The sequence below is a fragment of the Venustampulla echinocandica genome (genome assembly GCF_003357145.1).
Source record: "Venustampulla echinocandica strain BP 5553 chromosome Unknown scaffold_0, whole genome shotgun sequence".
Taxonomy (NCBI): Eukaryota; Fungi; Ascomycota; class Leotiomycetes; order Helotiales; family Pleuroascaceae; genus Venustampulla; species Venustampulla echinocandica.
Window position 1 is genome coordinate 6,994,875 of NW_022474205.1, and position 14,036 is coordinate 7,008,910.

The window sequence follows — 14,036 nt, forward strand, 5'->3', positions numbered from 1 at the left end:
CTAGTAATCGCTCTACAATGACAGACTGCTGGGTTGATAAATGTGGAGTTGTTGGGGTATAAGTGTGTATTGATACAGCTATAGAGAGATTGATGTATGAGGGGAGAGAGGATAGAGGCGCGGGGTTACAGAGGTATGAGTTGAGGTAAATATACACGAAGTATAGGCGTGGCTGTTGCAAAGGCTATCTGGTAATGCCCAACGTCGGCATTGTTGAAGGTCCACTCTCTATGTTGGTATAAGCAAGCATTTCAGGCGAGGTTTCCATGGCGTGCGAAAGTGAGTCTCATAATGGGCCAGCACCGAGAAAGGTTGTCCAACAACATCACAGAGGAACGAATATTTGGGTGATATGCTTTGATTAGTTCTAGAGGCAAAAACTACTGCCATCTGATTATGATGACTCTTTTATTTAGAGTGCGTGCGTCGCTGTTTCCATTAGCCTTTAAATTAAAGTATGCCAATGTGTGCTTCGTCCTGCCATAAATCAAATGCACCAAAACCATTGCGCGAAAGCCCGGTTGATCGCAAATGAATCGCAGAGCAATTAGCAGCGACCTAAGCCGCGCCCCCGAGACACCCCAAAGCCAACTCAATCAGCGAATGGTATCACCCATTCAGCCGACTGGAAGATTCTCCATCTTGCCCTTGCCACCAGCAACCCACTCTGGCTCGATTAGTCTATCCTTTTCCTGATACAAGTATTTGTACGCAGTGCGAATAGTTCCGTCACTAACCCCAGCAACCAGTGAAATGTCTTTCGGCGACTTGGGCTTCCCACACAGGTAGGATGCCATGTAGATACAGGCGGCGGCAACTGAAAGAGGAGATCGACCGGCGAGATCACCGACGGTGGACATCTTGTCAGCGAGACCTTGAGAAACCTTAACAATTTGCTGGCTTTTGAGACCAAGTTGACTGCAGTAGCGCAGACAGAGATCTTTGGCATTAGTCGATGTAGTGGTCTGGTATGTGCCTGTTGCTTGGTTTCCTTAAGAAATAGTGTGTTAATATTTAGCGATACTGTTATAGCAATAACACGCCACTTACCAGCAACAGCAGCAGCCATCCCCTTCTTAGCCTCTGTTTCCGATGCGAAGAATTTCTCCAAAGCCTTGAAAGTTCGACCAATGTCCTTCTTCGAAACTCTTGTCAAAGCATAGATCTCTCGGAAAGTTCTGGGAACACCGCACTGGCGGCAGGCGATGAAGATACAACCAGCAATGATTGCTTCTTGCGACTTGCCCTTGAAAGCTTTTGCGTCATCGACGAGTTTGAAGAGATGCTTGGCGGTATCAGAGACGTTCTTGGGGATGTTGACGGCGTCACAATGAGCGCCGATTTCTTTATATGCTGCTAGTAGTTGCTTCGTAGCTTTGTCATTAGTGGTTTTGTTCTGAGCACGAACGAGATCGCGGCTTCGGCCGCCATCGCCAAACGCAATGCTCGTTTGAAGCTGAGAACCATTGAGGAGTGGATTGGCACCATCACCAACACGAGAGGGGTCATCATTGCCCGCGTCATCGTTGGAGAAGGTACGCCATTCAGAGCGAACATCGACAATACGATCACCAACAACCAGGCCGCAGGAGGCACAGACCATGTCGCCCGAGGAGAACTCCTCGACGAGATTTGGTGGGTATTCTTTGCAGTCCTTGCACATGAGAGTCAAGTTCAAGTTTTCGCTCCATTCTGGGTCCTTGTCGGGTGAGATTTGGGGGATCATCTTCGGTTTATATGCTTTGGGTCGATATATATTATCAAATTTGTCGAAGACTGGACGACGTTTCTTTCTGCGACGGACCTCTTTTCTCTTGTGCGATACGGCTGCGCGGGTTCTTAAGTCTCTGGTAGCTTTTGAGCAAAGTACGGTAGTGGAGAGCTTGATGAAGAGTTGAGAATGCAGTTTGGCGATGATGATCGAACGCTAGGGTTCAATGTGCAGTCGACTCGACGTCGACAGCCGCTGATCCTCACTCCACAGCCCGTTTCTGATCCAGGACCCTCGAAGCGCTATGTATGCGGTGCGATTGCTATCAGTTGTTCGCAACAATTCGAAGGCCGAGTTGCTCAGTTGTGGAGATGAGGACGAAGTTTCTGAAAGGATATCGCGATCAAAGGGAACGAATGGAGGCGAAAGTTGAAGATTTGGCACCCGGACGGTAGAATCTTCTCAGAACAAAAGGACCAGTGAAGGCGTCTGGGAAGGATTCAAAGTCGTTGAAGTTGCTACTGACGATCGCTGGAAAGATGGCCGGCAACTTTGGATGTGTTGAAAGCGATGTCGACGAAAACTTCGTGGTGGCGAGCGAGTGTGAAACGGAGATGGAGAAGAAAGGTGAACGGGGCCAGAGCCCGGGAAGAAGTAGTCGGGGAGTTAGAAATAGACTAGCGCCGGGGCGGTACTCGTAATCACGTGATAAAGATCGGATTACGGAGACGAAGCTGCCTACAAGCTCCAAATCGATTCAGAGCTTCCGCATCACCTATCAACTTCATTTTCGTCCTTCGAATTGCCTGATCGATTCTTTAAATTTTCCTAGTCAAGCCAAGCTCCTTCGTCAAGTCCTCAAAGCATACCACCTTCAACGATGTCTACTTTAGAGGATCTCGATGATCTTGAACGGGAGAACCAGGACAAGAAGGGCGATGGCGACAAGGACCAGGACAAAAAGCCGGATCAGAATCAAAATGGCGACGCTGAAATGAAAGATGCAGAGCCAGCAGAGAAGGAAGAGGACCCCATAGATGAGGAGATCTACAGCTTGAGCACACAAGATATTCTTACGCGGAGAAGGCTCCTAGAGAACGACTCACGGATCATGAAGAGCGAGTTTCAGCGTTTATCGCATGAGAAGTCTACGATGGGCGAGAAGATCAAGGACAACCTCGATAAGATTGAGAACAACAGGTATGCATATGCTACTATATAGTATGACTTGTTAGTATTCTAACTAACACGTTGGTAGGCAGTTGCCGTATCTCGTTGGCAATGTCGTCGAGCTTCTTGATCTCGACCCAACCGCCGAATCCCAGGAAGAGGGTGCCAACATAGATTTAGATGCCACGCGAGTGGGGAAATCCGCTGTAATCAAGACCTCAACCAGACAAACTATCTTCCTCCCTCTTATTGGTCTCGTCGACCCCGAACAACTGAAACCTGGAGATCTGATTGGAGTCAACAAGGATTCATATCTGGTATTGGACACGTTACCTGCTGAATATGATAGCAGAGTGAAGGCTATGGAGGTTGATGAGAAGCCAACGGAGAAGTACACTGATGTGGGAGGATTGGATAAACAGATTGAAGAGCTGGTGGAGGCAATAGTCTGGCCTATGAAAGAAGCAGAACGCTTCAAGAAGATCGGGATCAAGGCACCGAAAGGTACGCCTACGCTTCATGATGGCTTGTGATCTGGACTAACCCCTCTTAGGTGCACTGATGTATGGACCTCCTGGTACTGGCAAGACCCTACTTGCACGAGCCTGCGCTGCCCAAACCGATGCGACTTTCCTCAAGCTGGCTGGTCCCCAATTAGTACAGATGTTTATCGGTGATGGCGCTAAGTTGGTCCGCGACTGTTTTGCATTGGCCAAGGAAAAAGCACCTGCGATTATCTTCATCGACGAGTTGGATGCTGTGGGTACCAAGCGTTTCGACAGCGAGAAGAGTGGCGACAGAGAAGTCCAAAGAACTATGTTGGAGCTGCTCAACCAGCTTGATGGTTTTGCTTCTGATGACCGTATCAAGGTTCTTGCGGCTACTAACAGAGTCGACGTTCTTGATCCCGCTTTGCTACGCTCTGGCCGTCTCGACAGGAAAATTGAATTCCCTCTACCAAACGAAGAAGCCCGAGCTCAAATCCTGAAGATCCACAGCAGGAAAATGACAGTTGATGATGCGGTCAACTGGCCTGAGCTAGCACGGAGTACGGATGAGTTCGGCGGTGCTCAGCTCAAGGCTGTTTGTGTGGAGGCGGGCATGATTGCTCTAAGAATGGGGAAGAATAAGATCAGTCACGAGCATTATGTGGATGCGATTGCAGAGGTAAGAATTATTTACTACCCCTGTCATATGGGTGTGCTCGACACCATTTCAAGGTTTTTCTTCGGAGCGGTGTATTGGAAGTCCTACATCATGCTATCCACTCTCCACTTCTTAGAATCAACAAAGCTGACTCGAAATCTAGGTGCAAGCTAAGAAAAAAGATACTGTCAATTTCTACGCATAGAGGAACGCTTAACCGTGAGGAATTTGGCCATGGCTTGCATATTAAGCCTTGTAATCATAGACAATTCATGAATATTTCGCATGACAGACTCCGGTTCTCTACGAAGTATGTTTCAAAGTGCTTCAAAGTGAGAGTGGCAACTCGTAAGCTTTACCTTGGTAAAGAGACTCTGGGTGGTTTCTATATCGGGAGTTGTATACCTAGCCGGCCTTTTGAGTTCCCACCTCCTAACCAGAAAGAGTCCAATAGGAAACCCCCATGAAAGCTCACCACCTCACATTAGTAACTATAGCACCATGTTTACCCAAATCTTGAATTATTCCACCACGAAACCCTTCCACTCCTTGTAGAGTTCATTATAGTAGTTTTCCGACAAGGCAAAGCCTAGGGCTTTGCCGTATGATATCTGCCACGTAAATGCATCGACTCGGAAGGGAAGCTTTCGCTGAAGACGAACGGGGCAAGGGAAGGCCGAGGTAGGGGCTTATGGGTGTTGCTAAATATTAGGCATAAAGTCAGGCACCAATTTATAGATCACGTGCGAAAAGAACCTCGTTTCTCCAATTCAAAGTCCCGAACGGCATCAACGGCCTCACAACATTCCAATTGACGTCCCCCTCACCTCTCATCATGTTCACTCAAGCACTCCGAGCATCGGTATGTAGCCTTCACAGCTTATGCCCCAACCCAGCTAACGATTACAGCGCTCCTCGATTGCCCGCGTTGTACGGCAGCAAGCTGCCGGGACAGTTGCAAAGCGTACTTTCGTCTCGACTACCGTTCGTCAAGGTTCGTCTTGCCCATTGTATTTCATAGCGGCCGTCTCACGCCGCTTGGTTTTAGCCCATGGTGTCTACGAACTTGTAGACACTTGCGGGGGCTATCACAATCGCCTCCTCGGCAATGGCTAACCATCTCTTCACAGCGGATCTCGTCCAAGATCTCTACCTCCGCGAACTGAGAGCATATAAATCGCCTACCGTCAAGCCATCTGATGCAGAGGGCCACGTCCAAAACTTTGTTGCGCCAAAACCTCCCACGTCGCCCGAAGAATCCGACATCGCAAATGAGTTGAAGTCTTACGAAGCCTCGACTGTAGACATCGAGGGACAAGCAGAGGGTGGCGCGGTTGAGGCCCAAGAGTTTGATTGGTTTGAGGAGGAGCCTGAGGAGGAGGCACGCCATTAGAGACATGTACCACGTTTGTGGGATGGGAAGGGGATAGACCCGCCGTGTGTGCGGGGAGATCTTGTGTGTAAAGCATAACCGGAGAATAGAACAATGTACAGTTGGTGTGATCGATATCTATATATCCGGACTTTTGCGACTTCTACGTTTCATGATAATGCGATTTGGGTTCAGCATTTCTGTGGTAGTTGTCGGAGATGCCGAACAAAGCCGAAATCTACGGACAAGATATGACTATCGCCAAGTGGTGTCATCGTACAACAATCCTTAAAAGCTAATCAATTTCTGCTTAATTTTACACATTATTCCCATTTGTTTCGGCCCCGCGAGGCAAGTGCTTTCGCAGCTTCAAACCCATAAATCCATGCACAATACGCGCCCAGAAGCCTTTCAACATACCAACGAAGACGCCCCAAAACCAGGAGACAATTGTCATTCAAATCCATCGATACTCTCGTTCAGTCCCTTCCCTTCTTCCAAAATCTCCACCTCCCTCGCTCCTGCAATGCATTTTGCTCATTGTTGGTTCGGCGCACTTCGTCCAGTTCAAGGCGGGCGTTATTCAGAGCAGCTTGAATGCCCGAAATTTGAGCGAGAAGGTCTGTTTCCCTGGAAGTAGAGGCGCATTGCTGTACCTCCTGGGCTTTATGCGAATGCTTTAGCTCAAGTTGGGTGGTTTCAAGTGCACTTCGGCCGTCGGAAATCCTGGCTAGAAGAGCTTCCTGCGTGGTAGCCATGATAGACTTTTGGTCCTTGAGTGCTGTGGCAGTGTTCTTCAATTCAAGCTTAGTGCTATCAAGAACAGTTTGGGTGTCCAATTCCTGAGCTAGAAGTGCTTTCTCCCTGTTAGTGGCAACGACCTTTTGCTCATTAAGCGCTTTGCAGCTCTCTTCAAGCTCGGCCTGAGTGGCACTAAGAACCCTTTGGTTGTAGCAGAGTTGCGTATGTAACGCTTCCTCTTGTCCCTTTAACCTAATATATTCTCGATATAAACCCTTGATGCGTGCGTATGGTACTGCTGAATCCGATTGCAGGCCCTTTATTACTTGCTGGAGCACTACTTGGAGTTTTTCAACCTCGCATAGGGTGTCTTTCACCCTCTTCGAATTTTGGCGTTCGGTAGATAGCTCCGTTTGCATATATCCAATTTGTGCTAGTAGATCATCCTCAACTTCTCTTTTCTTGTCTAGTTCGCCTCTCAAAGAATTCGATGTCTGATGCTGAATTCCAAGTTGCGACTGCAATTCATCTACCTGAATTTTCAAGGCTTCAGTCTTTTTGGATGTCGCCATTTGAGCTTTCTGGCGTTGGGTTGATATTTGTCGGGCGTTGGCAACCTCAAACTGCAGCCTCTGCACTTCTTGGAGATGCTTTTTCCGAGCTGCACGAGCATTATTGTAGGCTTTTTTCCGAACACTCGCTGTATCTTGTGCTGCTCCCAGTTGGAAGCTCACTTCCTCAACCTCCTTACATTCTTGCCCTTCCTCTGCTACTTTCCACATGCCCTCAAGTCGTTTCCCCTCGCCGAGCTCCTTCTCGAATGTGGCCTTTAGTAGCCGGTTCAGCGCCTTGAGCGCTTCGACGACGCGATCGCCCTTCGTAGCGTTTTCAACCAAGGACGCCCAGTACTCTTCGACATTATTCGCTTGGTTGCTGCCATGATACTCGCAGAGACACAGCTTCGTGAGCTCCGTCAATCTTTTAAGCGCTTCTTCCGATGGCCTTGTCTCCAAAATATCCAAGACCGCGCGGGCTTTGTGAAGATTTTCGTTAGAAATGCGGAACTGACAGCCCGTGACAAATAGATTCGACCAGCGGACACATAACATGCTGGTGCTGTCAGAAGATGTGAGGGTTAGAATCCGATAAGGGTCCCATCTCTGAGGAGCCATCCTAATCGCAGCTAGATACTGATGATGAGTTTCGGTGAAGTTACAAGTGAAAGGATCGTGGATTTTTCAACTTTCCAAATTAATTATTATATTGCGATATATGGTGTGGTGGATATATATCACTGCTTCCCCACCTAGCGATCTCTGCGTAACCGCCGGCTAGAGCGGTCGCCATCGTGTACCACGTTTCCAACACTGCCCTCCGGGCCCCTATTAGGCCGCCAGTTACCGAATGTGCTCAACCAAGACATGTAAAGATTCAGAATTATGCAATGTACAGCCCGATAAACGGCGTGCCATTCCCATGAGACTTTAAGTGGCGAGGTTTTCGATGCAGGTACCGAAACAATGTTGTTTTGAAACATTCAATCGACATCTGCAGCATAGCTATATCAAGATGCACAAGGTCCGATCCACTTCATTGGAGATACGGCCTCACTTCGAGCAAGTGAAACTCAACATGGCCCTTGTGGGATTGCCGCTAGAAGATTGATGATCCATACGGGTCGTGATTCCAGCCGTAACTAAAACGCCGATGACCCTAGGCACCATCAACATACCGACCTTAACATTGACCACTCCATTAAATCTTAGAGATCTGAATCCAGGTATGGTTGAGGAGCATGATGGGTTCCAAGCTTGGTAGCTGATTGCTAAACTATGAACATCTGTCAAATTACAGCCGCTGTCTTTAATTGTAAGCAAGCGTTGATTCTTGGCTAGCAAACAGGTATTTTCCAAAATGAAACTTCTGACAGCCGTAAAGGCTTGCACAAAAAGTGTGGACAATGGCATGTGGGGATTTTGGTACGGGTGGTGGAATGGCTGCTTAATAGCGCAGGAGATCCAAGTTCCACCAAAGTATTCGAATATCTCCGTCAAACTAGGACATCCTCCTTTGCCCTTGAGGTTTTATCCTCCTCCCTTCTTTTGGATTATGTATTGTCTTGATACTCCAAAACAATGAATGGTTGCCATACCTCAACTACCGACTTGGGTTCGCCCTTCCATCTCAGCAACAGGCCATTCAAGTGATTCCTGCCACTCTTCACCAAGAACCTGACGGACAGCATCGATAACTTCTTTTCCCCAGCCCTTTAACCACAATTGGTCTCGCCGCCAGTGTAATAATACAGCGTAATGAGCCAAGATTATTAGAGCCAACGGTTCTCTCTCTTTGAGTACTCCCATAAACTCTATAGGGGCAAAGATAGGGAGCGGGAAGATAGCCCACTTTACGATTTGGGTTTCTTGCACCAGTAGGAAGCTCTGCCGGAGTAGCGCTATCATAGTTGCATATGTCCCACGCAACGACGCATCTATTGTTGTCTTCTCATTGCGAGTCGAAAGGTGCGCAAGGGAACTCTCGAGGCCAGGTGAGGTTAAAGTCGCTGATGGGTTGCTCGGCATGGGAAGTATGAAGGATGATATGGGACCCTTTTCTAGCCATTTAGCACCAGTTTTGACAACTACGCCGATACCCCGGAACAGCGTAAAGACTTCTTGGATTTCTAGAAGGGGACTGAAGTGTGACCCCGGGGTTTGGTGAATGCCAAAGGAGTAGACCGCGACAAGACATGAGAATGTGAAGAGCGCGGAGACATTGTCGGGATTGATGGCGGAAAGGTGCGGACGGAATAGTGCAATTGCTTTTGCGTAGTGGTGTAGAGCGGCGTTGTGGTGTACTTTGGAGGGATGAATGAGGGCGAGGTGGAGGGATGTGATTGCTAACAGGCCCGAGAGAAGAAAGTCATGTTCAAAAGCGAGCGCTGGGATAACATCTCGCCATATGGGGATTTGCTCATCTCCATCAGCTAGGAGCTTTCTTGTAGAGAGGCCATAGTAATGGATGAGTCGGAGGGTGTCGTTGCCGTCGTCCTTCAATGCATATCGGGAGGCCAAACTGATTTCAGGGTCGCTGCCATTCTCCGAATCTTGCGTGAGGGGTGTGGTAATCTCAGAAGGAACTTCCTTACTGTCACTTGAGCGCAACTGCGGACCAGAATAAGAAGATATAACAACGATAGGAGAGTGCGTGAAGGAACAAGTATCTCCCCTTTTGCCACATCTTAGGCAGACTGGTTTGGTCTCATCACACTGACAAAAATCAGCTGCTATTTGAGCACGACTGGGAGGCGAGTGCTCGCACCTTTGTCCTCCGCTGCTTACATTGCAGACAGCCTTTCCGAGACTTTGAATGATGGCGTCTCGACGACATTATCCGTCTCCCAGCCCTAGGTCGAATCCTTGTCGGCTTGGTGCCAACACTCGTCCTTGGATTTCATTCGGGCTAGATGTGTCTTGAGTTCTCGAAGCCAGAGATGGTCTAGTGAACGATGTACGACGAGAGGACGTGCGTGAGCATTGAAAGGGGGACGCGGCGTATGGACGGACATATCCATGTCTGTCTTCCCGAATAGGAATCTTATACGACGTACGGGGGGAAAACGTGTCAAATGTCTCCACCTGCAGGGCTGAGCGACTTATTAAATGCTTACACTTTATAAGTTACACGACTTCAAACAACTCTACGCAGCTCTGGAAGGCACAATCTGGAACATGCCGCTGGTATTTGCTATTAAACGCGTAACTAAGAAGGCATTTGAGCCATTCAGCCCTGCAAGCGCAGGCATTCGACACCTTTTCTAATTTTATGCGCCGTTTACTACGTAGGTACCTACCTACCTTGCGTCCCATTCGACTTGCCTCAACATCAGACAGAAGTATAATCAAATGAAACCCCGCTACGCGGGTGCGAATATCTAAAGTGACACGGCCATGACCATGATTGGCTTCACCCATCTCTAATCTCTGCTTTTATCGACCCCTACGATTCCCGTGGCTCTTCCAGTTTGCGAAGCATGACCCCTTCATCTTCTTTATATTATATTGTACGCTGACACCGCTACTACCCTATCTTACGATAAGGCCGCAGGATATATATCTGTACTTCGTATAGCAACCTTGGCGAAAGCTGCGTGCGGCGATGCTTGTGCGGTTAAATCTGTGAGGCGTCATGTCCCAATACGGTAATTTGTACGCGGTACGCAGAGCCTCGATTCATGGCGTCGCAGATGGGAAGAATAAAGTACGTATGTATATCCATATATATATGACTTGCTACTTGTTCCTCTACTGGCGCTTGAAAATTCAATGATTAGTTTCTTCTTTCTTCCTCATTTCATTCTCTGAGTATTTGCTCTGCCCAACTCCTTCGAAAACCTCACTCACTCACTGGTCTGGGAATTCCAATCCCCCCCACGCACATAGCAATGCACATCCCTACCAACAGCGTTTTCCAATTCTATCGTTACGAGCCCTCATTAACCGCATGCATTATATCCATCGCCCTCTTCTCTATAACGTCGATCATTCACATCTACCAACTCCTCCGCACACGAGCATGGTCACTAATTCCCCTAGCCCTCGGCGGGTGTAGTACGTTTCTTCTCACCCGGTTTCCTTTTCTCCCCATCATGCTCTAGCCTAACCAATTCATTCTAGGCGAGTGCCTAGGCTACATCCTCCGAATCTTCTCCAGCAGGGAAGCACCGAACTACAGCATCGGGCTCGCCATCGGGCAAGGCACACCGACGCTGCTCGCCCCAGCACTCATCGCGGCTTCGATTTACATGTGTCTCGGACGCATCATCCGGGCTACAGATGGCCAGCATTTATCTCTGATCCCCATAGCCTGGCTCACGAAGTTCTTCGTTGCGGGCGATGTTTTAGGTCTTATTATACAAGGCGTTGGTATGTACATATATCCTTCCCCCATGCCACACAAAACTCATGAAATCAAAAGCGAGAATATATCAACTAATAAACGGGATGTTCAAATAGGAGCCACGATAATGCCCCTACGTACCTTGCAAAACTACCTCACCGGCTCCAGAATCGTCATGGCCGGCCTCGGCCTCCTAGTCTTCTCTTTCAGCCTCTTCGTCCTAGTAGCCATATCCTACGACTACCGTCTGCGACACCATCCCACCCCCCTTTCCGCCACCACGAGCCTAAACTGGAAGCGTGAATTGCAAGTTCTCTACGCCAGCAGCGCACTTATCTTCATTCGCTCGGTGTACAGACTTGTGGAGTATGCACAGGGGAATTCGGGGTGGCTTAATCGGCATGAATTGACGTATTATATGTTCGATGCCCTGCTGATGTGGTTTGCGTTGATGTTGTTTAATTGGCGGCATCCTAGTCGTGTTGAGGCTGTTTTGAAGGGGGGCAGGTATTGTGATGGGGTGTTTGGGATAAAGGCTTTGGAGACTAAGGAGAATGGGGAGGAGATGACAAGGTTGGAAAGTAGCGCTTGAGTAAGTGTCGGCGTATAGCTGGGAGAGCTCGTGGATTCGGGATACCTGATTTTTATACGGAGAAATATTTTGGTAACCATAGGCTATTAGACGGAGTTTATAAGCGTTCGTGCGGAAATAGATACGACTTGTTTCATCCGATATTTGCAAGTACAGCTATTGTATTGTATTGTTGAAGTATTGACGAAACAATAGTTATAATCATCATCATCATTATCTAACGCTAACAAACTTCATCTCCACATGTTACCCTACGCGTTCCACCATTTCCTACTCTGCCACTACCCAATCCAGGTAGCACCTACCTTACGTCTTAACATCCGGCTGCGTCCGGCCAATATGTTCCTGGAACTTCAGCAAATCCGTAGCGAGCTGAATATCCGGCTTCAAGTAGTCCTGAGCATCTTGCTCATAGGTACTCTTGTCGCCGGTATGCTTCTCAATATAAAGCCGGATCGTAGCGCCCGAGCTACCGGTTCCGGATAGACGGAGGACAATACGTGAGCCGTCGGAGAACTTGACGTATAGGCCTTGGTTGGAGGACACACTGCCATCGAGGTCCGTGTAGGAGAAGTCTCCTGCATCTTTCACTGTGCGGTCTATTATCTTGTATTAGCAAAAAATCAAAGATTGGAATAGTGGGAATGGGAGGACATACCGCCGACTGTCGAATTAATAAACGATTTATCAGCAATCTTCTCCTGCAACCCCTTAACAACCTTCGCAGCGCCCTCGCTATCCACATTCTCATAATCATATCTCGTGAAGAACGTACGTCCGTACGTAGTCCAGAAATCATGCTGGATCTTGGAAATGCTGGGCGTCACGTCAGGATGAGCTTCACCAATACCCGCAATGATATTCAGCCATGCAACGACGGCCCAGAGTCCGTCCTTCTCGCGGATATGGTTGCTTCCGGTGCCGAAAGATTCTTCGCCGCAGATGGAGAGTTTATCGGCGTCGAAAAGAGCACAGAAGAATTTCCATCCGGTGGGGACTTCGTAGCAGCTCAGTCCTTGGGCTTTGGCGACGAGGTCGACCGCACCAGAGGTTGGCATGCTGCGGGCTAGGCCATAGACACCTTGCTTCTTGAAGTAGGGAATGAGTTTGGCGTGATGGGCGATGATAGCTAAGCTGTCTCCAGGAGAAACAAAAGCATTGGCACCATAGATCATGTTTCGATCTCCATCTCCGTCACTAGCAGCTCCGAAGTGGATGCCTCCCTTATCCACAGCCTCGACCAAGGAGTGGGCATAGGTGAGGTTAGGGTCGGGATGGCCGCCATTGAAGTCTGGCGAGGGAATGCAGTTTTGCGTGCTCGAACTTGGGAGACCAAGCTCCTGTTCGAAGATGGCCTTGCCGTATGGCCCGGTGACGCCATGGAGAGCATCGAACAAGACCTTGAAGTCTTTGTGGTGCTGGAAGAACTTCTTGATCAGGGCGAAGTCAAAGATATCCTTCAGCATCTCCATGTAGTCCGCAACCGAATCAATGATCTCGACCTCTAGGGAGCCATAGGTCTTTGTGCCAATGTTGGCGATGTCAATATCGGGAAGATCAGCAATCTTATAGGAGGTCAGCGTCTTGGATTTCTCAAACATGCTGTTCGTAACGGATTCAGGAGCTGGGCCACCATTCGAGAGGTTGTATTTGATGCCGAAATCTGCCTTAGGACCTATCACGCGGGGTTGGTTTTTAGCAGCAGCTCCAGATTATCGCATTGGAATACTCAGAACTCACCTCCAGCATTGTGGCTAGCAGTCAGCAGAATACCGCCAGTAGCCTTGCGCTTCCTAATAACATGGCTAGCTGCAGGCGTACTCAGGATACCATTCTGGCCGATTAGCAGCTTCTTGACCCCGTAGGCAGCTCCAATCTTGGCGATCAACTGAACGACCTCCGGATTCCAGTACCGTCCATCACCGCCAATGACCAAAAAGCTGCCTTGCACGCCTTCTGGGATCGAGAGGAGGATGCTTGTTACGAAGGATTCGCTGTAGTGAGGTTGCTGGAAGACAGTGACCTTTTTTCGTAGCCCGGAGCTGGGGGAGATGTTAGCTTGTTGGGAGTGACGTAGAACAATGGCGGGGTCATGGCAACATACGTTCCGGGCTTCTGGTCGGTGAAGGGCTTGAGGGTAACTTCTTTGACACTCATGGCTGTTTATCTTGTATGATGCTCCAGTGCAGTGTTGATTTGAGTTATAGGTGTTTTCTGGGGAGGAATTGAAAATAAGTGGAGGAATGTGTTGTCGATGCCGATTGAGGCACACGAAGGCGGTGATCAACGTGGGGCGAAACTGCCGTCGCAACAATTTATTTTGGGTTTTGGGTGCGAGTTGGGCCTTGCATTGATCCAATCATGACGCTGGAGTTGGCCAGCCACCATTCAATAGGTAAAAAAGT

General features: G+C 48.7%; 7 protein-coding genes across 7 annotated transcripts; 3 read left to right on the forward strand and 4 right to left on the reverse strand.

The window, feature by feature from the left end:
• Positions 1-617: 617 nt before the first annotated feature.
• Positions 618-1,726, reverse strand: BP5553_02189 (Uncharacterized protein; the record flags this gene model as incomplete). The annotated part of the gene is made up of 2 exons (XM_032010812.1): positions 618-991; positions 1,051-1,726. The coding sequence occupies 2 exons, from the start codon at positions 1,724-1,726 to the stop codon at positions 618-620; spliced, it is 1,050 nt and encodes a 349-aa protein (XP_031874866.1).
• An 865-nt stretch (positions 1,727-2,591) lies between these two features.
• On the forward strand, positions 2,592-4,232 carry BP5553_02190 (26S protease regulatory subunit 6A; the record flags this gene model as incomplete). The annotated part of the gene is made up of 4 exons (XM_032010813.1): positions 2,592-2,911; positions 2,970-3,385; positions 3,435-4,048; positions 4,191-4,232. 4 exons carry the CDS (start codon positions 2,592-2,594, stop codon positions 4,230-4,232), a joined length of 1,392 nt encoding a protein of 463 aa, XP_031874867.1.
• Positions 4,233-4,862: 630 nt separating this feature from the next.
• BP5553_02191 (Uncharacterized protein) lies at positions 4,863-5,420 on the forward strand (the record flags this gene model as incomplete). The annotated part of the gene is made up of 3 exons (XM_032010814.1): positions 4,863-4,889; positions 4,937-5,021; positions 5,158-5,420. 3 exons carry the CDS (start codon positions 4,863-4,865, stop codon positions 5,418-5,420), a joined length of 375 nt encoding a protein of 124 aa, XP_031874868.1.
• A 458-nt stretch (positions 5,421-5,878) lies between these two features.
• BP5553_02192 (uncharacterized protein) lies at positions 5,879-7,312 on the reverse strand (the record flags this gene model as incomplete). Its single annotated transcript, XM_032010815.1, has 1 exon — positions 5,879-7,312. One exon carries the CDS (start codon positions 7,310-7,312, stop codon positions 5,879-5,881), a length of 1,434 nt encoding a protein of 477 aa, XP_031874869.1.
• Positions 7,313-8,293: 981 nt separating this feature from the next.
• Positions 8,294-9,530, reverse strand: BP5553_02193 (uncharacterized protein; the record flags this gene model as incomplete). The annotated part of the gene is made up of 2 exons (XM_032010816.1): positions 8,294-9,409; positions 9,462-9,530. The coding sequence occupies 2 exons, from the start codon at positions 9,528-9,530 to the stop codon at positions 8,294-8,296; spliced, it is 1,185 nt and encodes a 394-aa protein (XP_031874870.1).
• A 1,054-nt stretch (positions 9,531-10,584) lies between these two features.
• Positions 10,585-11,631, forward strand: BP5553_02194 (Uncharacterized protein; the record flags this gene model as incomplete). Its single annotated transcript, XM_032010817.1, has 3 exons — positions 10,585-10,750; positions 10,817-11,065; positions 11,156-11,631. The coding sequence occupies 3 exons, from the start codon at positions 10,585-10,587 to the stop codon at positions 11,629-11,631; spliced, it is 891 nt and encodes a 296-aa protein (XP_031874871.1).
• Positions 11,632-11,937: 306 nt separating this feature from the next.
• BP5553_02195 (Phosphoglucomutase-like protein) lies at positions 11,938-13,788 on the reverse strand (the record flags this gene model as incomplete). The annotated part of the gene is made up of 4 exons (XM_032010818.1): positions 11,938-12,230; positions 12,290-13,306; positions 13,372-13,673; positions 13,736-13,788. 4 exons carry the CDS (start codon positions 13,786-13,788, stop codon positions 11,938-11,940), a joined length of 1,665 nt encoding a protein of 554 aa, XP_031874872.1.
• Positions 13,789-14,036: the final 248 nt, after the last annotated feature.